General features: G+C 43.0%; 1 protein-coding gene across 10 annotated transcripts in view; it reads right to left on the reverse strand.

Annotated features, from left to right (window-relative positions):
- Positions 1-22,500, reverse strand: part of LOC147034175 (A-type potassium channel modulatory protein KCNIP2-like) — a 385,242-nt gene that overhangs the window by 37,071 nt on the left and 325,671 nt on the right. For 5 of the 10 annotated variants that reach the window (XM_085878070.1, XM_085878034.1, XM_085878061.1 and 2 more), the window contains one exon: positions 21,753-21,839. The exons of the other annotated variants lie outside the window; for them this stretch is intronic. In XM_085878070.1, the coding sequence (XP_085734196.1) occupies positions 21,753-21,839 (87 nt within the window). The remainder of the gene's footprint in view (positions 1-21,752; positions 21,840-22,500) is intronic. 10 annotated transcript variants of the gene reach the window in all.

A 22,500-nucleotide genomic window follows, 5' to 3' on the forward strand; every position in this document is an offset into this window, starting at 1 on the left:
TTTGATCGGCCAATGATCGCTCTTCCTTTTACTGGAAAAGAAATCTATATGACAGTTATTAAACAGTCCACCAAAATCTTGAAACTTTGTTTTCAGTTTCTTCAAAATTGACTTATCCTGACATCTCTGGTTTTCCCCTTGTGGTATATATATATATATATATATATATATATATATATATATATATATATATATATATATATATATATATATATATATATATATATATATATATATATATATATATATATATATATATATATATATATATATTAGGGTGGTCCAAAAACAGCAAAAAAAATAAAATAAATTCAGAGGTCTCCACAAGCGTTAAATTATTCCACTATGATTCAATAACGCGCATAAAAAAATTTCAGTTCATCGGAGGTGATTTAGAGGTCGCTCCATATGACGACTTTTAGTTTCATGAGTTGGTTAAATTAGATTATGGTCAGGTATGATTACGGGTACTTCTGGATATCCGAGGTGTAAATGGAGTGGATTTTCGAACTCTATGGGGTCGATTTACTCTAACAAATGACTGCACCGACATTGAATTCACTACCATTTCGAAAACATGACCTAAAACAAGATTTATCATAACTGGAGTCGAGGAACTAATCCTACTCATTTCGATATTTTCTAATCTATAATTAATTTGTCGTCCGTCTGAACATTTCCTAGAGTAAATCGATCCCGCTAAGTTCGAAAATGCAGTCCATTTTCACCAAGGAAGTTCAGAAGTGTACGGATTCGCATCTCACCATACCCTAATACGTACTCACATTCCAATTGTACATACTTTATAGATGTACTCACATTCTAATTGTACATACTTTATCCACGTACTTACATTCTAATTGTACATAGTGCTATAGATTTCCGCCGGTTCGGCGAGCACACGACCTTTTCAGCCCAATTCAGGCCGCTCGTCCACCGAACGCGACAATCTAGTCGTAGCTTCCGGACAAACGCCGAAACCCAGCTACAAGTGTTTTTAATACACCATAAACCAGCCAACTATTCTGTCCATGCGCTACAGGGTCAATCGCCGAATTGTTGCTATACCTAACTATTCGCGCGGACAGAAATGCCAGGAGTTTATACCTCGTCGGGGCCTGTACGAAAACGAGCCGCTTAAGCAGCTCGTTCCGTATGAGATTGCCGAGCGGTTTTATATCGCCAAGTCCCGTCGGACCAGATGTACGTTTTATCAGCTTGATAATCAGCCAGCTAATTTCCCGAACGCATCATGGCAGTCAATGGAGGAATAGGGGACAAGACACGAGTAAAAGCCTACAGCCGGTCTATTATGCAATGTACATACAGGCACTTAACCAGCTCTACTTCAGGACAAGACACCACAGACTTTCATGCAAAACCCAAGAAAGAAAGAAAGAAAGAACCGGCTCGTGAGCCTTTAATGTACTCAGGGCCGGGATGACCGGAACAGGCCTTGAGAGACCGGGCTGGCTACCTGGCCACCCTCGTGGTGACTCGATGGGTCCTTTTTATCGGCGACCCCTGGTGTCTCCGTTCGGCCCGGTGCGTCACGAACGCGTCAGTCGCTTGGGCGGCTTGATGAGCAGCTTGTCCGGTTCTCCTCGGTCGTCCGGCCTTCACTGCGGCCTGGCCGAGCCGACGATGCGCTGGAGGAGCGAACGGATCTCGACCCCGGCTTCCTGCTGGCGAACCTTCCAGCGAACTCCAACGGCTCAACTCCTGCCGGTGGCTCGGCGTCTCTCCAACGGCTCTCAACTAACCGCTCTCCAACCCAACCAACACACTCGGCGTCTCTCCAACCGCGAAACCGACTTGTCGGCGAGCGAACACGGCTTTTTATAGCCCCAAGGGGAGGGGACTTGGTGGGCTTTGCCACCCAAAATCAGCGCCCTCCACCTTTTCATCTTTGAACCTTCACCCATGCTGGATCCGCCCCTCTCACTTCTGATTGGCCAGCTCCTTCAGAAGGTAAGGCCTTTCTGATCCGTTTTGCAAGTCATACTTGCACGCGGACGTGGTTGAAATCACCGGCTTCACGCGGACGTGGTTGAAATCACTGGCTTCATGCGGACGTGGTTGGAAATCGCCAAACGCGGACATGGTTGGAAATCGCCATCAAACGCGGACGTGGTTGGAAATCGCCATCAAACGCGGACGTGGTTGGAAATCGCCATCAAACGCGGACGTGGTTGGAAATCGCCATCAAACGCGGACGTGGTTGGAAATCGCCATCAAACGCGGACGTGGGTTGTCGTTGTTGTTATTGTTAAAATAAAAGATTGAGAAAGAATAACGGCTAACTCAAAGTTGCACAGCCCGGCACACGAACGAGACCCATTATACTTCGATGGGGGAATCTAACCTGAAACACACACTTACCAAAATAACTGACCTCTGGGGAACCTGACTGGTGTTCTGTGAATTTCCACAACAGTAACAATACTTTATAGATGGACTCACATTCTAATTGTACATACTTAAGAGACGTACTCACATTATAATTGTACGTACTTTATCGATGTACTCATATTATAATTGTACATACTTTATTCACGTACTCACATTCCAATTGTACATACTTTATCCATGAACTCACATTCTAATTGTACATACTTGAAAGATGGACTCACATTCTAATTGTACATACTTTATAGATGTACTCACATTCTAATTGTGCATACTTTACAGCTGTACTCACATTCTAATTGTGCATACTTTACAGCTGTACTCACATTCTAATTGTGCATACTTTACAGCTGTACTCACATTCTAATTGTGCATACTTTATAGATGTACTCACATTCTAATTGTACATACTTTATAGATGTACTCACATTCTAATTGTACATACTTTATTGATGTACTCACATTCTAATTGTGCATACTTTATAGATGTACTCACATTCTAATTATATATGTATACTTTAGAGATGTACTCACATTCCAATTGAACAAACTTTATCCACATACTCACATTCCAATTGCACATACTTTATAGATATACTCACATTCTAATTGTACATACTTTATTGATGTACTCACATTCTAATTGTACATACTTTCTCGATGTACTCACATTCTAATTGTACATACTTTATAGATGTACTCACATTCTAATTGTATATACTTTTGAGATGTACTTACATTCTAATTGTACATACTTTATAGATGTACTCACATTCTAATTGTACATACTTTATCCATGTACTTACATTCTAATTGTACATACTTTATAGATGTACTCACATTCTAATTGTATATACTTTTGAGATGTACTTACATTCTAATTGTACATACTTTATAGATGTACTCACATTCTAATTGTACATACTTTATCCATGTACTTACATTCTAATTGTACATACTTTATAGATGTACTCACATTCTAATTGTATATACTTTTGAGATGTACTTACATTCTAATTGTACATACTTTATAGATGTACTCACACTCTAATTGCACATACTTTAGAGAGGTACTCGCATTCTAATTGCACAAACTTTATAGATGTACTCACATTGTAATTGTACATACTTTATCCACGTACTCACATTCTAATTGTACATACTTTATACATGTCCTCACATTCTAATTGTACATACTTTATCCACGTACTCACATTGTAATTGTACATACTTTATACATGTCCTCACATTCTAATTGTACATACTTTATACATGTCCTCACATTCTAATTGTACATACTTTATCCACGTACTCACATTCTAATTGTACATACTTTATACATGTCCTCACATTCTAATTGTACATACTTTATCCACGTACTCACATTGTAATTGTACATACTTTATACATGTCCTCACATTCTAATTGTACATACTTTATCCACGTACTCACATTCTAATTGTACATACTTTATAGATGTACTCACATTATTTTTGTACATCTAATATATAAAATAAAGCAAGCTCATTCGAACCACAACCTCAATCAGGAGCTGACTGACATTAAAGTTTGGTACCTTCCAGGTGACGTAGAAAGCTGAAATTTTGTGTGGCAACGGAGATCGAAGCTAAGATACCGGTCAAAGCAAAGAAAGTGTCCGTAAATGAAAATACAAATAAATGAAAAAAAATAAATGCAGGTGAGCGACCGGAGACAGTGGGGGAAGCACAGTAGTTTTGCGTGCTGACGGACATCGAAGCAAGGACACCAGGAAAAAAGCAGAACCATCGGAAAGCGGACGTAAATGAAAATATAAACAAATGAAAAAAAATACCCTACTAGTACTTTATAGATGTACTCTGTTGAAAAAAAAAAAGAAGAATGTGTACTACTGGCTACCACTCGGTGGCATTTGTGGCCGACGTTAGCATATTTTCTGCGGACAAACAAATTGACAGACAAGAAGGCGTAAGGCTGGTATGACGAAAATCATGCAAATTACATCACTGTCACCTTGACCTTTGACATACAGTGCCCATATAAAGTGTACACCCCCTTTCAAATTTTTTCACCTTTTGTTGCCTTGTGGCCTGGAATTAAATTGCATTAAATCAGACTTTTTCAGCCTTTATTTACACATTGTAACCCACAACTGTAAATACAAAACTAGAATATCTTGGTTGGATAAATGTCCCCCCACCCCAGTTAATACTTGGTGGAAGCACCTTTGACAGCAATTTCAGCTGCGAGTCTGTTGGGACCGGTCTCTACCAACTTTGCACACCTTGATTGGGCAATATTTGCCCATTCTTCTGTAGAAAACTGTTGAAGCTCAGTCATGCTGCATAGGGAGTGTTTATGGACAGCAATCTTCAAGTCATGAATCACATTTTCGATTGGATATAGGTCAGGGCTCTTACTGGGCTACTGAAGGACATTTATCTTTTTGTTCCTTAACCACTCCAGTGTTGCGTTGGCTGTGTGCTTAGGGTCGTTGTCATGTTGAAAGGTGAACTTCCATCCCAATTTCAGCTTTCTTGCAGAGGGAAGCAGGTTTTCCTGTAGGATTTTTCTGCGTTTTGCTCCATCCATTTTCCCTTCTATCGTGATGGTGCCCCAGTCCCTGCTGATGAGAAACATCCCCATAACATGATGCTGCCACCACCATTCTTCACAGTATGGATGGTGTTCTTTGGGTGATGTGCTGTGTTGGGTTTGTGCCAAATGTAACATTTTGCATTTCGGCCAAAAAGTTCCATCTTGGTTTCGTCAGACAAAAAAAACTTTTTTCCACATGGCTTCATAATCTCAGGAGTGGTTTGTTGCATACCTCAAATGGGACTCAAAGTGGGCTTTTTTGAGTAATGGCTTCTTTCTTGCTACCCTACCATACATGCCAAATTTGTAGAGTGGTTGAGATATTGGTGTCGTATGCACACAGTGACCGGTCTTTGCCATAAAGGCCTGAAGCACTTTCAAAGTTGCCATTGGCCTCTTTGCATGGTCATTCAGTTTGGAGGGACAGCCTGACCTAGGCAGGGTCTTGGTGGTACAATAAGCCTTCCACTTCTTAATGATTGTCTTGACTGTGCTCCAAGGGATATTCAAAGCCTTTGAAATATTTTTTATACCCTTCCGCTGATCTGTGCCTTTCCATAGCTTTATCAAGGAGGTATTTTGAAAGCTCCTTGGTGCTCATGGTTGAGTCTTTGCTGTGAAATGCACTACCCAGCAGAGGAAACCTTCAGTAACAGCTGATTTTATTCTGAAATAATCAGAAGCACTACAATTTAACACAGGTCGAGGCCAATTAACTTGGTGTGTGATTATGAAGGTGATTGGTTTTACCTGAGCTAATTCACAATTGCTATTATAAGAGGGGTGGACACTTATCCATCCAAGATATTCTAGTTTTGTATTTTGTGGTATAAATGTGGAAAAAGTCAGATTTAATGCAATTAAATTTCAGGCTATAAGACAACAAAAGGTGAAAAATTTGAAAAGGGGGTATAGACTTTCTATAGGCACTGTAAAGTCAAAAAACATTGACAGCCTCACTTTTTTCCTTCGGAATCCTCTGGTAAATTTTGATGAAGAGAGCTGAAAGCGCTTGCGAGTTATCACACTCACGTACATGGATACATACATACATACATATACATATGAAAAAGATCTCCTCCATCTGACGAAAATTTTCAATTTTTGTGACAACAAAGACAAATGGACACAAATGCAATGCCCTCTCCTTTGGCAAGAGTAATAAGAGGAGGTGAGGTATCACCACATTTCACCAAATTCCACATTACTGCCCTAATCTATAGGGAGTAGTGAAGCAGTGGCACAACCACAACTCTTAGAAATTGATGCATACTTGCAGGCCAAGTTCTTAACTGACTTTTGAATTTGCATGCGAACGAATGAACGAAAATCTCAAGGTGTCACAGAAAGGGTGGCCATGTGGAGCATTCTGAACCAGTTCCAAACTTAGGAGATGAGCTTGGCAATATGACTAGCAAAAAAGATTGGAGCTGAAGGCAAAACCCAGGAGCTCGAAGCTTTGCACCCTCTCCCAGATGGTGACAAAAGTGGGAGATTAGTCAGCTGGTCCAACCAGCGGTTGCCGAATGACAAATACATGACTTTTATCACTCCAGCAGGAACTTTCCCCACCCACCATAATGTTTATCACAAGTGGCATGAATGTTGCATGTTATTGCCAAGAGAATGCCCACATACCAGAAACAACGAGTTCACAGAACACGATACCCCACGCAGCATTACCTCAATATTAATAGAATAATGATTTAAATGATCGTTGAAAAAAAATCTGAAGGTTAAGTGATATTGAAAGTCTAAAATCATTTCCGAACACCACCCGTATACACTTTTCCATTGAACTTTCATTTAAACTGAGGTACTGCAAAACTTGATGTTCTTGGAAGTATTGTGACCGACAATTTGTGTACTCCAGTCTTCAAGTGTATAATTAAATTTAAATAAAATAAATATTGTAAAAGTCGTACAAATAAATACATTCTGTCCCAGTACTGAGGTTTGTTCTGTTACCAATCAGATAGCTAGTGCTTTCCAGGCCAGCCGTTCCTTATAAAGGGCTTCGAATCAGGGTGCTTACTTGAATGCTTCAGCCACTTGGCAAGTGCTCTACAAGAAACTTGGTAAGTGAACACACTCCTGCAAAACTGAAGGTTCTTGGAAGTATTATGGAGTCTATTTGTGTTATTCAGTGTTCAAATATATACTTCAATTTAAATAATGCTTTAAAAAGGAGTTTTGAAACGTACAAATAAAAAATATTATGGGATTTTCCACCATTTCACCAAGTGTCTTTTACACCACCCTATCTAACATGTTACATTAGTTATTCGTGCCTGATATTTATGTCCATTCCTCGTATAAAAGCCCATCAAAAATGACAGGTTCAAATTATTTTATTTGAAATATTCAAGAGACTGGAAGATGTGATGTTTCATTGCAAGAAGCGTTATTTTAAAACACTACATGTACAAATGTTACCTTATTTTATCTTTTGGGACATTTCATCTCGATGGTACAGCCTTGTGAGCATGCGAAAGTCTGAAGCCTCGGCCTAGTGTCAGGTGTGCTTATATCTTCTTTATTTATGAGACATCCTACGGACTTAAATGAACACTCGTTTTACTCTGCGCGTGTTGCTCATCATATGAAGCAAATTTCACCTCCCTGCACCTCGTATTTATTGTTATTTTTTAAACACTTCTGTACACCGCCATTGAGGCCCGGTTGCAAGTCACCGTCTACAATTCCAATGTAAGAGACGTAATTACTTTTTTATGAAAAATGTTTGTCGAGTTTGTTTTTTGTTTTTTTTGTCCTGGAAAATATACCATAGTGAACACAGTCGTGTTAAAAGATTGGCCTTTAAAACCCTTCTTAAATCGTCCTTATAAAGGGAGACAGACAAAATACACAAACACACACTGTGTTTTATAGAAGTAGATGACATAATTAAAAATAGTAAGTTTCTTGTTTGGAATGATTTTCAAATTTGTTTGATTCCCAGCTAGGCAGACAAAGTAAAAATATTATCTCACTCCTCTCCACGCAAGTGCAGTCGCGACAAATTCAGAGCCAAACTACTATTAAACGGCAGGTTCGTTTCCTGATTTGTATTCAAAATATAACATTCGATTGAAATAAAGTTGTTTCTCGATCATAAATGGACATCTGTGGACACACACAAGGAAGTGAACCAATTTCACACAGAAGTGAACTTTTTGCTTCGCATTCGCAGGGTAACAATTTGGAGAATTTAAAAATGCACAGCCTAATCAGGGTAATTATTCATCCAGGGAAACGATGGTAAAGTTAATCTGCATGCTCACGCACGCACGCATGCACGCACACACACACACACACCAGGAATAAAGAATCAAACTTTTGAAGGGATGCAACAGGTTAAGGTTTTGATCACAAATTGATACCTTCAACAAAGTCCTCCAAATAAGAAGGTACATGTTGGTTTGCAACTTTTACAATCTTTGTGGTTATAAATGAATATTTGAAATGCAGATTTCTTCAAAAACAAGAGAAAAAGAAGGAACAATGAAAACGTACGTATCGTTCAGTATGTCCACCATGAAAATCCGCCAAAAGGATGCAAGCGATTTTTCTCAAAGTCACTGTGTCTCGTTTTGAGTTTTCCTACTGAAGGAGGAATATTCTACCATACTAGTTCAAACAATATCAAATAAAGGAGTGAGTTCCCTTCACTCCATAAATCTCAATTCAACATCCAGTCTGCCTGCCACAAGTCAACGGTTCAAGGTATTTTCAGTTTTTCTTGTTCACTTTAACACATTTCCTCATACAATATCCTACGTTACCAAAACTTCTGCAGGGAGCACATAGTCTGCCATGAACACTCTTGTTGTTGAACTCCAAAACTCCAGGCTGACTGATCACCTCCACTCATTTGTTCCTCTTTTCTCTCACCTGTGGAACTAATTTCCCATCTGTTCAGTCCCATTCTACCCTCCAGGGACAGCTCTTCACAACTACCTCAGCCACCCCCATCCATATCATATTCATGATCTCTTCTATCCCAAATGACTCCATTCCCATGCACTCCCTTTTTCAGTTTACTGGGATCCCCCCCCTTCTTCTTCACCTATTTACATTTGTTAATGTCAGTGGGTTTGTCCCTTTTCTGTTTCATCCCCGCTTTCTCCTTCCTCTTCTTGCTGTGTTTCATTCAGCTGACGTGCAGCTGGTTTACCCCTAATGTGTGCTTTCCCCCCTCCCCTTGATTCACTCTCACTTCTACTCTGCTGTTGGTGTTTCCTCCTTTCCATTGTGTCCCTTCCATTCTGCTCTTGCTCTTCCATGAGCCTCGATCATATGTACAAACTAGAAGGGCACTCAGATCTACATACCTCTGCCCGGATTTTGATCTTCACCAAAATCTAATCAATTCGTCCTCGTCACACACCCAGCCTGTCCACCATGTTTCGGCCAAATCCATCCACAACGTTTTGAGATATCGTGCTGTATATCATTTTTAGCCCTATCTCTCAATGGTGAAGAATCACTTTTAAAATTCTCATAGTCGGATCCGGATCCGGATCTTCACCAAAATCTAATCACTTCCTCCTTGTCATACACCCAACCTGTCCACCAGAGTCCACAACTTTTTGAGATATCCTGCACACAAACAAACAGGCAGACAAACAGGGGTGAAAACATAACCTCCATCCACCTTTGGTGGGCAGAGGTAAAAAAAAACAGACAGCTTGACAAAACTGTAAATAACACTTATAGTGGGGTGGCTTAGCTGATCAATTGTGCACTTTCCCTTAAAAGCATGAAACTTGGCACATGGTTAGAGTAATACAACACAAAGATTTTTAGTCCAGGGGCCACCGGAAATTGCACCCCGTATGGTGGCCATCTTGGATTTCAAAATGGCCACCATTGTGGACCTGTTTTGTTAAATATCTCCTTAACTACTATAGATATCGAGACAGTTGAACTGCCTATACCTACATTTTACGGCTTTAGGAAGCCAATGGTGTCATAAAATGTTTGAAAATTGTGGCTGCCATCTTTAAATCCAAGATGGCCACCATTGACAAACTATTTTGCTCAATATCTCATTAAGTAGTAAAGATATAAATACAGTTTTAACACCTACACCACATTTTAGGGGTCGAGCAATCCAATGGTGAGATTGAATATGTGGCAGCTATCTTACAATCCAAGATAGCCACCATCCAAAGGCTAACATAAACTACCATCAGATAGCACAATATGTGAAGGAATGAACCATCAAGAAAACATCACAAGCAGTTGGCAAAAAACCACAGTTACCGTCACTTGACTTTTCTAGTCTCTGTTGCATTCCCCATCGCAAGAACAAAGTGACGTGCATGGAAGTGCAGACTTCTTACACCTGCAGCGATCAGTGCATCCTTTTGTGCATCCACACCGGATAAGTTCATTGCAGATCTTTGCGGCTTCCGGTAGTGTTGTCCCAATCGGTTTAAACTGACCGTCGGATGTTTTTTCCCAACCCCACTCACTTGGACATGGGAGCTCAGGCTGTGCATGTAATGCCTGGCCCCAGCATAATGCTCCTTGGTACACTGCACACCTAACATGCTGCACCAGAGCATGGTGTGCAGGCGGAATTGATTCCAGAGGTGTGCCTTTCTTTGCAAACAGTTTCTTTCATGCTGTTTGCTGTCTGTCACTACAGGTGCTTGTGTGATCGTACATCAAAATGACGAATCTTGCAATAATGCTCATACAGGACTCAGTTATATCTGTTTTTTGATGGTTGACTTCAGATAGTGCATCTGTGAGCTCTGGGAACGACTCCCAAACAGCCCATGCAGTTCGCTTACCATGCCCAGCAAACGCTGACACAGTGTCGCATCCTGTCAGTGCATGAAACATGGGGAGGGCCTTAGACTTCTCAGGGCCAAGAGCAGTGGCTATGTCATGTGCAGGGAGGAATCGCAAGCTCTTCCCTGTTCCAAAGGCTAACCATATCTTCACAGAAAGTCTCTGAGTTGCCATAACTGCAAGTATGACAGCATCTGTATCAACGGTTCGGATTAGGATCCTGTCATTCCCTCTCTGTGCCACATCAGCTGCATGGAGGAACATGCGGCCATCTGCCTCTTCTTCGCTGCATGGAGCAAGTGATTCTAGATTCATGCGTGGTGGAGCAGTAAGAACCTCTGTTTCCAGTGTGACTACTAACTCTTTGCTCTGGTCTTCAACTGACTTGATTATTTCATTGGACAGGAAACTGAAAAGTTCTGTCTTGTTTTGGTCGACACAAAGAAAATTCTGCCATTGTCCAGGAACTGCAACTGAGGTACCCACACATCGACGAACTCCCCTGCCACGCTTTTCTCGGGTCATGCTCTTCAGACTTTTAGGCAGGTAACGGTCCCACACCAGGTCAAGTTGGGTTGCAGATTTGTACTGGGAGAGAACAAACGGGATGAATACCTCTTTGGCATATTCCCCAAAGGTCTTCGTTGTTCCAGGCTTCAGTATTTAAACAATCGCTGCCCCATCAAGTATTACGCATGTAACCTCTGGAGCCTGTGTACTTGCTGGTGCAATTTCCTCAAAGCATTGCAAAAGATCACTCTCTTTGTTCCAGTTCGAAGCTTCCCTGCCTGGGACAGGGATGGAGGGAAAGGCTGATTTTCATGATGGAAAAAATCATCAAGGTTTCCCTCACATGTCTGACAAGCAATGTAAAGGCGGGAAAACAATTGCACATCGCTCTTTAATGAGGCTACCTTCTGTTTGTCTTTAGGCTGGGCTTTTCCTGATGAGCTGCCAAATAATGGCAACTTGTTGCAGGAGAGGACATCATTGAGAGGCTTTTTACACCCAATGAGCCTTTCTTGCACAAATGATTCCAAAGCCTCCTTCCCCACCTTCTGCGCATTTTGCACACTGTGAATAACTGATGAGCTTGCGATGTCTTTTGTGTCGAGGACCACAATGTCAGTGGTATCTTCAAGAAATGGATTACCAAATTTTTGTACCCTGCGAGTGTTGCTTCACCTTGTTCACCTTTTTGTTGACTGGGAAACTGAACCTTTTCAGTGGTGTTCTGTTGACAAAGAATGCAGAGTTCCCACCGAGTAACTCAATCCATTTCGGCATCTGGCTTAGATGGATCCACAAGTTTGATGCGCTTTGCCATCTCCAGTTGCAGATTAACGCGCCTATGTGGGGTTGATCACTTGTGCAGTCACCATAACAATGGATGATGTCCCTGAAATGAGTAGATGCATAACTACTATCAGTTTCATAGTTTGTTTTAAATATTTCATAATATTTTAAAGCATCAAAAATTTATTTGTATCTGAAATGTGAGCATAGACCTTAAGAGCAAAATAGCTGTGGATGGTGGGATTTCAAGATGGCAGCCACAATTTTCAAACATTTAATGTCACCATTGCATTCCTCGAGCCCTAAAATGGAGTTATAGGCGTTTCAACTGTCTCGATATCTGTACTAGTTTAGAAGATATTTAACAAAACAGGTCCACAGTGGTGGCCATTTTGAAATTCAAGATGGCCACCATACGGGGTGCAATTTCCGGTGGCCCTGGACTAAAAATCATTGTATGGTGTTACTCTAACCATGTGCCAAGTTTCATGATTTGAAGGGAAAGTGCACAATCGACCTGATTTTTGGAGCTAAGCCGCCCCACTATTAGGGTCTTTAATGTTCAATGAAAAGCAAACTAACTTGCTGCCTTAATTCCCTCTCCAAAAGAGATGCTTCACCTGTACAAGGCACCAGAATTCGTTTTATTGTTGAATTGTATTTTCAGGAGATCCTTGGTGGCATAATGGTTTGTGTGTGTCTGTTATTAGTCTGGAGGTTAGCAGTTCATATGTTGGTGTGTCTGTTATTAGTCTGGAGGTCACCAGTTCAAATCCTGGCCATGTCTTACCAAAGACTAAAGATGGTACATTCTGCTTCCTTTCTTGATGCTCAGCATTTAAAAGGATAGAGCATGCACAAACAACCATAGGTTGGTAATAATAGCACAGGTTTTTGATCGGTCTAACAGCCTGGTAATAATAGCACAGGCTTTGATTGGTCTAATTCCCTCCTTCTGGGCCAAAATTTATTGTAAGGGAAATCATATTATTATAGCTCATAGGCGAGCCTCCGACTTTTGAGCAATTATGTTGCTCAGAAAGTTAAGAACTCCAACAAGCTAAAATCCAGTTACTTAAAGATGGAAAAGTTATTAAGTTATAAAATCCATGACAGCCATTTTTTCCCATCCTATTTAAGATAAAATGCTGATTGCTAAGCAGGGGGTAATGTTACCATCCTCAAGTACTGTGGCATCAATAATATGCCATGACCATCAGCATTCAACTAAATCAATGTTTTTGTATTTAACATATTCAAAAGCAATTTCATAACAGTAAAAGTTTCAAAGCATGGTATTTTCTATGATGTGCAATCCATGTCGAGATGAAACAATTGGCAGTGAATGAAATGAACACCATGCTCAATATCCTTCCTAACGAGCTTGTGCAGGTTGCAAAGTCGAGCATAGGAGAGTAAGAGGGCCAAGCTTATCAATGCCAGATCCAAGGAAAAGGAATTGCAAGTCAGCTCTTCAGAGCAATGACCGTTTAGCTGTTTAAATCATAGGAGGGTGACTCAAGGTTGTCATGGATTTGTCATTGGATAACGTGCAAAAATAGTAGCGTATGCTGAAAATTTATTCAATGATGTCACGTCCCTCGAGTATCAGGTACACAAGAACTGAGATTAATATTGGTCAAAGCATTCAGGGTAAAATTAAGATGGCAGCAGTCACTTGTACTGGAGGACAGAGGTGCACGATCGAGTTCCTCATGAACGAAGAAATCAATGAACAAATTCCCCGGAGATATCGAGATCTCACGATATTTTGTGAAGATTGGTCGGTGGATTCAGCACTCCTTTCGGATGAGTTATTATTTTTTGTTGTTTTTCATGGATGCTATCAGAATTTTGTGTTAAGGTGTAGTATATTCATTATTGTTAAAGGTTGAATTCATGTTGCTAAAGCAGGTTAGAGGTCAATTGTAGAGTGGATATATTTTGAAGCTTGTGGTTGGTCTAAGACCTATTCGTAACAGTGGCTAGTTTTGAGCAGTTAATCCTGGGATTGGATTAGATGGTGGGCAGTGCAGGTAAAGAAAGGTAGTGAAAAAATGGCTGTGAAGCAAGTCAATGGATATTGTGAGTCAATCACGCAACAATGACAATAGAGGAAGGTTATTAGCGGTGAGATAAATGTTTGATGTGGGCAGTATCGGGGATAGTGGAGACCAAGGGTAGTCAGTGATACAGGAAGCATACAAGTACAAATGGCACACCTCAGGATTGTTGTAGATAGGACGATGGAACAGACAGCTGCTTTGCAAAAGCTAATGGAGTATGAACAATTTGCCTTTAAAAGTTGGTTGCATTTGTGAAAGGAGTCTGCAATGATGAGTGCAGACAGTGCAGGCAGCAGAGAAGGTGGGGCAACTGGTCACTCAAACTCTTGGGACCCACTCTCAGCTATGATCTCTCTTGTGAAAGGCACATTTCAAAGTTGGCCTCCAAACCCAGGTGCTGACTTCACATGCTCCATCGTACAAAGTCCTTCCTTGGCACACCTGAGCTCCGAGCCACCCACAAAGACTTCATTCACAGCTTCATAGAGTACTGCTCTCCACTCTGGGCAGGCTTCCCTGCCTCACACATTGCTCAGCTCGATATTGATACCATGGAAACCAAGGTTTTCAAGGTCATTTGAATCTCCATCACTTTGCCATCACTGACAGGTCAGTCGTCGCTCTGTCTTCTTCTGGTCTTGCACCCTCTGCCCTTTCTGTGCTTTGTCCCCCCCCCCCACCCCCGCAGGATGCATTCAGTCAACCAACAACCTCCTCTAAAGGCCCTGTCACACCTTGACGATTTAGCCAACGTATGCCTGACGTATGCAAAATTGGGCTAAAACGCCGGCACATGTCGAATACGTTATGGATAAGTTTGTATACGTTAAGAGCATGCTGGCATACGTCGTTGTTCGCTGGCAAACGTCGTTGCTCGCCGAGCTGTTAGACAAATTTTGCATGCTTGAAATTTCCCTACGTTTTTTTGGTTTTTTTTGTATACCTTGTCGAGGCTCGTGTGAGAGCTAATACACAACGCACATCAAGGGGGCATGAGACAAAAGGGGGGGGGGAGTGGGAGGGACAAAACAGTGGGGAACAGACACATTAGGAAATCTGAGGAAGGGAGAGGGGTGGGACGGGGAACATGGGGAATAGAAGATGGACATTACAGGGACTTTCAGGAAAGTAAGCAGGGAATTTGAAGGAAGTTGGCTTGGGTGGATTATCGGAGGTAGAAAAGATCGAGGATTTGGATGGGGGAAGATAAGAGGTGGTGGTGAACAGCTGTTTTGAAAGCCTGGAGGGAAGAATGGGAAAGAATAGAGTGAGGGAGTTTATTCCAAAGGCGGGAAAAAAGAGGAATGAAAGAGTGAAGGTGAGCAGTGATTCGTGATTTTGGTAGTTTTACCAGAAGGGGGTTGTTGGCTGATCTGGAGCGCCTTGAGGAAATGTGGTGGGGACAAATTGCAGAGAGAGCAGGGGGGCAAGGCTGGAGAGGAGACAGTAGAAGACAAAAAGACCACTGACCAACCTGCGGTGATTGAGTGAGAGGCCCAAAGACTCAGCTTCATTGCGGGAGATGCCGATGATCTGAAATGCCCTGGTTTCTACAGCGTGAAGCTGAGAAAGGTGGGAGGCAGGAGCACCAGCCCAGAGGGGAGAGCAGTACTCCATCAGGCTACGGACAAAAGCTTTGTAAGTGGTCAGGAGCTCAGGAGGGCCAAGGAAAGACTTTTCACGACGGAGGATTCCCAGTCGGCGACTGACTTTGGAGGCGAGGTTTGAAATGTGGCTTTCCCAGGAAAGGTCATGGCAGATAGTGAGACCCAGAAGCTTGAAAGAAAAGACTTCTTCCAGAGGATTGTTGAGAAAGTGGATGGGTGCGTTTTCTAAACGGTCTTTTCAAAGAGACATAGTGAGAGTGAGATTTGTCCGGATGGAAAGGCATGTTCCACGTGTTGGACCAGTTTGTGATTTTATCCAGATCTGCAGTGAGCGAAAAAGCTGCTGCTTGCCGGTCTGAGGGATGAAATCGAAGTGTCAACATCGCCGTCATACCGAAGAAAAAAATAAAAAACCAATGTCACCCGCAGAGTGACCCGTATCTTGCCAAAAGGTGACCACGTGTGATTTCTTTAAGGTCACACTGAGGTGAACAGAGCTGCTATCCACCAGGAGCGACTCCTTGAGGAATACCTGCCTACGAGAGATTCCGATGAGAATCATTCTACAGAGTAACCATGAAAAATATGCGTTTGCCTCATAACGTCACCAAATGACGTCATAATGTCTCAAACATGACATATCGAGAAAGCACTCATCGAGGTGTTCAATTTGAGATACTACACGATATGTTTCCGAAAACTTGAAAATTTGACCTTGGGGTCAAATATGTTTGACCTTAGGTGCCAACTATGAAGGTCAAGGCCAATCGCCACCAAAAATTAATCAGCTGAGCGCCAGACCATGAACTATATTCCCATGAAGTTTGAAGACGATCCGATCAAAATTACTCAAAAAATAAGGGTTTCGTCGACTCCCCTGATACGATTGACCGTATCCTTGCTCTTCGTGTCCTCACTGAACGCAGACGAGAGTTTCGGCAGGGGCTGCTTGCAGCCTATGTTGATCTCTGTAAAGCGTTCGATTCAGTGAATCGGGATGTCCTCTGGAGGATTCTTGGTCTTCGTGGGGTGCCACCGAAACTGATCGATCTGATGTCTGAACTCTACTCTGGTACTGAGAGTGCTGTGAAGTGTGGTGGTACCGCCTCTGACTTATTTCCAGTTGTTACTGGAGTTCGTCAGGGATGTGTACTTGCCCCCACACTTTTCAGCACTTGTATGGACTGGATTTTTGGGAGGATGTCGGAGAGATCAAGTTGCGGTGCATCGTTTGGCAATGTCAAGATCTCGGACCTTGATTTTGCAGATGATGCAGTCATCTTTGCGGAGACTTTAGACATCCTCTTGGGGGCCCTCGAGGTGCTGAATGAGGAGTCGGAGCCGTTGGGATTACGGATTTCTTGGGTCAAAACAAAGATCCAGGCTTTCGGTGACATCTTGGATGCTGCTGTCCTGTCTGTGTCTGTTTGTGGTGAGGATGTTGAGGTCGTGGATAGATTCACTTACCTTGGCAGTGATATTCATGTCTCCGCAGGTTGTGAGCCGGAGGTCAATAGACGTCTGGGTCGGGCCTGGGGAGTCATGGATTCACTGGATCATGGGGTGTGGCACTGCCGGTACCTGTGCGGGAGGACGAAAGTCCGAGTCTTCAGGTCCTTGGTACTTCCAGTCTTGCTCTATGGGTGCGAGACTTGGACTTTGACCAAGGATCTGAGACGGAGACTTAATTCCTTTGGTACCAGGTCTCTTCGGAGAATCCTTGGCTATCGCTGGTCGGATTTTGTGTCCAACGAGCGGTTGCTGAGAGAGACTCGGATGAGATTTGTTACCTGCATCGTCCGTGAGCGTCAGCTGCGGCTGTATGGACATGTGGCTCGTTTTCCTGACGCTGATCCTGCCCACCAGATTCTCTCAGCGAGGGAGTCTCATGAGTGGAGGAGGCCAGTGGGCCGACCACGTGCCTCATGGTTGCAGCAGGTTGACCATCATCTCAAGGAGATGGGGATGGGCCTGGCATCTGCCTGGGGGATGGCCAGACGGAGGCCCCTGGAGTACCGGCGGAAAGTGGACGCAGCGACGCGCTGTTCTGGCACATGCTCCCATACCTGACCCTGATTAGCGACAAAGTGACCTTGACCTTTGACCTTTGACCTTGACCTTCAAAATTTTATGCGCTGAAAGGGACCTCTATAGGCCTCTGATATGCGAAGTTACAAAAATTTCCAATGATAACTGTGCTCTGCAGAATTTTTTATACGTGATTACAGACAAAAAAAAAAACATACAAGCTGACAAACATATTGTGACGTCCACGGGACTTGAACAGTCCCGCCAACGTAGAATGAGCCGAAATGATGGAGGCGGTTTATTTATTTGTAACCCAAACATGGCGGTTCTAATCGCTCTACCGCAAACGGGACGAGGAAGGTGGCACGAGTCGCTTCTCACTGAGTTGATGATGTTTATTTGTTTTTATTATTACCAGAAATAACAAGACTCGGCAAGAAGAGGGATCCGGGGCGATTCGACGGGATGGTGTGGGTTCGGGCGTGGGGAAAAACACAGACAATTCCAATGAATATAGAGATCTCAAACCTTATAAGGCGCCAAGCACACGCGCGCACACACACACACACACACACACACACACACACACACACACACACACACACACACACACACACACACACACACACACACACACACATACACACACACACACACACACACAAAACGTAGCTATTTCTGGTCAGGCTGGACCGTGGTGTGGACACAACTGTCCCTGGATCGGCGTCGGACGAGCTGGCCTTGCTCTCGTCAGGGGGGCAGGAGAAACCGTGGTGCTGTCGACCTCCTGGTCTTGGCCCAAGTCCGCTCACAGCCGCCAGGGAACCAGTTCTGGCGCCAAGTTGCGAGCAGGAGAGGGAGGCAGGTCCGCCCGCCGTTCGACCCCGTAGTGCGAGCCAACAGAACCCCAGAGCCAACCAAGGTGAGGCACGAGGCTCAGCAAGGCTGCAGGACACGATCAAGAACACGATCGAATCAGCACAACAAGGATGCTCCCCGCGCAACAGCCTCCCCACCAATAAAACACGATCTTTTGGTTGTAATCTTCTTCCTCTTCCTTTTCGACCCCGAACAGAACCTTTTTATCCTCCTGTCCTCGTCACTTCCAATCGAGCCGTTTATTGGCCCACCGCCGTCGCCTTCTGCCAATCGTGATCACGGGGCGGAGCCATCCGCTGCACTGTCCTGTGACGTCACGGCCAGTCTCCAGAGAATACCAAAAGGGGTTTACGCAGACACACTTACCCTATCCCGTGTCCCTATCTAATTACGTGACAATTATCATTTCCCCCCTTGAAGAAATGAACATTTACTAGACAACTTATCACCAATGAATTGCTACTTATTACATCGAGATTCTGGTAAACTCGAACAGCATGGCATACCTAATTAAACATCCTAATTACCCTTTGAATGCATACCCCCCCTCAAACGTAACAATATCTTGCAAAAACTTCGTTTTGGCAAGATAAAAACAGGGAGTCTGGAACACTGACGCTAACCATTACATTGACGTGTTTCGACTTATGAGTAACGTACAAGTAACGTATGTCGACGTGTGTCAACGATCGAGTAGCGTGCCTACAACTTATGCCAGCGTATGCGGAATGTGTGTCATACGTCGAGTGCGTTGAGAAATTTTCAACATGCTGAAAATTTCTCGAGGTACTCGGCGTATGCCAGCGTACCACGACGTATGCCAGGGTGCTCTTAACGTACACACAACTTACCCATTACGTATTCGACGTGTGCCAGCTTGGTTCGGGAAATTTTTCATACGTCGGCATACACTGGCTTAAACGTCAAGGTGTGACAGCGGCTTCACACTTCGATGTCTAGTGCGGTTATGATTTGAAGTCGAGCCGCAGCCTATTAATAGCCTACGCCACGTGATCTTCGGCGATACGCTGCCGCGCGCTATGCATAAGTTAGACTATCGTTGGGCATAGGTTATGAACGCCGACAACACGCTCAGCATTCGTTGGTATAAGTTATCTATTTGTGATTAAAACGTTCTGTCTACGTTACTAATACGTTATGCATACGTCCAACACGTTATTATACGCCCAAAACTTAAAAAAACATCAATAGTTCAGCGTACGCCAGCGTTTTACATACATTTTGAGACCTTGCCATACGCTGGCTAAAACGTCAAGGTGTGACAGGGCCTTTAGTGAGACTGCCAAAATCCAGGACCATTGCTCACCTCCACCCATTTGCTCCTCTTCTTTCCCACCTGTGGAACCAACTTCCACATTCTCTTCAATCTCATTTATTCCCTCCTGGTCTTCAAGACAGCTGTTCACCACCATCTCAAATCATCCCCATCCAAAATCATGATCTCTTCTTTTCCCATGAAACCACCTCTCAATCCATCCATTGAGGATCATACTCTATACGGAGCGTTGATGCTGCCAAAGCAGTCTGCTTGGCTACTGGGCACAATCCTGGACGGGTTGCCACTCCGACGCAGGATACTCGAATGGCTCAATCATCCCAGCACGCCGGTACCATTTTGCCGACCTCGGAAAAGTGACAGGCTGACTCAACCCCACCTTGTATTAATTCAACGGTGGAGAGTGAGTTTTGAACTCAGGACCTTATGATCCCTGGCCTACCACCCTAACCATTAAGCCAACACCAGGCATAACCACCCCCTCCCCTCCAAAATTTGCTTCTGTAACCATTTTGTCCATCCCTTGTGTTCTCTCCTACCCCACATTATTACCTGCATCCCTTGTTTGTCTGGCTCTGTCTATTTTCTCCCTCTGCCCTGCTGTTGGTGTCTCCTCCTCCTGCTGTTCCTTTTGCTATGTTGTGTCCTGATTTATTCTGTGTTCCAGCTCTTCCACGAGCCTTGACTATGTATACAAAAAAAAGTATCTACATGTAGCAAGGGAAAGGTAAGAGAAATTGGTCATCAAGTTTCATCAATCCAGCTCGACTTGATGAGCTACAATAAAAATTCACATCAATGTTGAACTACCCTTATATTTCCCAAAATGGTATATTATTTTCAGAGATGGATTTGGTAACTCAGCAATAAATCCAAGTGGAAAAGCCTGTAGTTTGAATCAAGCTCTTTGTTGCTGACATGATTAGAGAGTTAAAGCATACACCATAATCTGAGTAATTATATTCAGCATTATAGCATAGCAAGTTACTCGATTAAAGAATTATGAATAAACAAACTTTGACTCAAATCATCAAAAGGATCAAATCAACATTGGGAAGAAAGCAAAAACCATAAATCTGTCCAGAGGTATTAACAACTTACATTCACTGACTGGACAAAGTCGATGAGTGTCCCATCCCCCACCTTCTCAAAGACCACAAGTGTCCAGTCACCCCCACCATCATCATGTACCATGCTCTATGCAGAGCATCGGTTCTGCCGACACAGTTTCTTGGCTCGGGTCAGGATCCTAGAAGGGTTGCCACTCCGACACAGGAAGTCAGGGCAGGAATTTTGAATTTTGGCCAGGGTGCTGGCAGTAGCTCAGCTACTCTTCACGAAAGACACTGCAAGATCCTTAATGTCCACCAAGTAATGCCGGCAGACAGGAAGCCCAGTTTAATATCCATCTGAGCGATGGCACACACATTGATGAATCACCCTGCCTGTGAACCCCCCACTGCCCTTCCCCAATTGTAAAATGGCAGCAACATCTACAGTGGCACCCAAATCACCAAACCTCTTTAGGACAAGCTCATTTTCATAGCAGACTCGATGATAACCACCAATGATAGCGTTCTGGTTCGCTGATGAAAGGTATTATATATTCATTGGTATCTGAATGAATAAGACACATTGAAAAAAAATAAAAAATCATGATCAATATGGCAGTCCTGCAGAAAATGAACAATGATGCTTCCTGGAGTGAGCAAAATTGCAGCTATCGCTTAAAACAACACATAGCCAAGATGGGAGGTCAGGACTTGCGTTTCACGATGTCCAACTCGCTCGACCGCGAGCATTTTAAGCACTTCAGCAAGCGTCGCCTTAAGCTTGTGTGTCGGGTATCTTGGCCTGAGAAAAAAAAAAAAACCACACAAACAAAAAGAGGAAATCCCACAGAGGATAGCTGCTGTTGCCAGGTTTATTGGACCGTTATGATGCTGCATGCAAACATGAAGTGGAACATCAGGGTGGTTTGCCTTCCAATTCCTGTTTCGCAGAAGGGCAACCTGTAGTAGCAGAACAAAAATGCAGGATTTTATTGTTTAACCAAATGATTTCTATTATTTTCAAATTGGCACTCAATGTGGATGAATACAGATGGCATCCATCCTACTATCTCTACGATAAAAGAGCCATTTGTGTGTCTGTCTGTGAGTGTCGCCATTTTGCTCAGATGGCTGAACAGATTTTCTTCAAACTTTCAGATGGTCATCGGTGAGTGCAAAACATATTTTGAAAAGTTTGTAAAAAAAAAAAAAGGTGGATTTCTTTTTATATCGCTCTATATAGTGTTTAAGCCTTTGAAGCTTTGTGAAAGGAAATATTAAATGATCCCTGACCCCATTCCTGAGTGGGGTAGGGAAGTATTTTAGGCCTCCCACAAAAACAGAAAAAAATTGAAATCTTCAACACGCCAACAGGATTAGAACAGCACCGGACAATGCCGGATAGCCTTGCTTGTATGAAACAAGAAAAAGAGCAATCAGAGATTGCAAACCCTCACCAGTAC

Source organism: Eptatretus burgeri, chromosome 1 (genome assembly GCF_056783735.1).
Source record: "Eptatretus burgeri isolate ZD-2024b chromosome 1, Ebu_testis_v1, whole genome shotgun sequence".
Taxonomy (NCBI): Eukaryota; Metazoa; Chordata; class Myxini; order Myxiniformes; family Myxinidae; genus Eptatretus; species Eptatretus burgeri.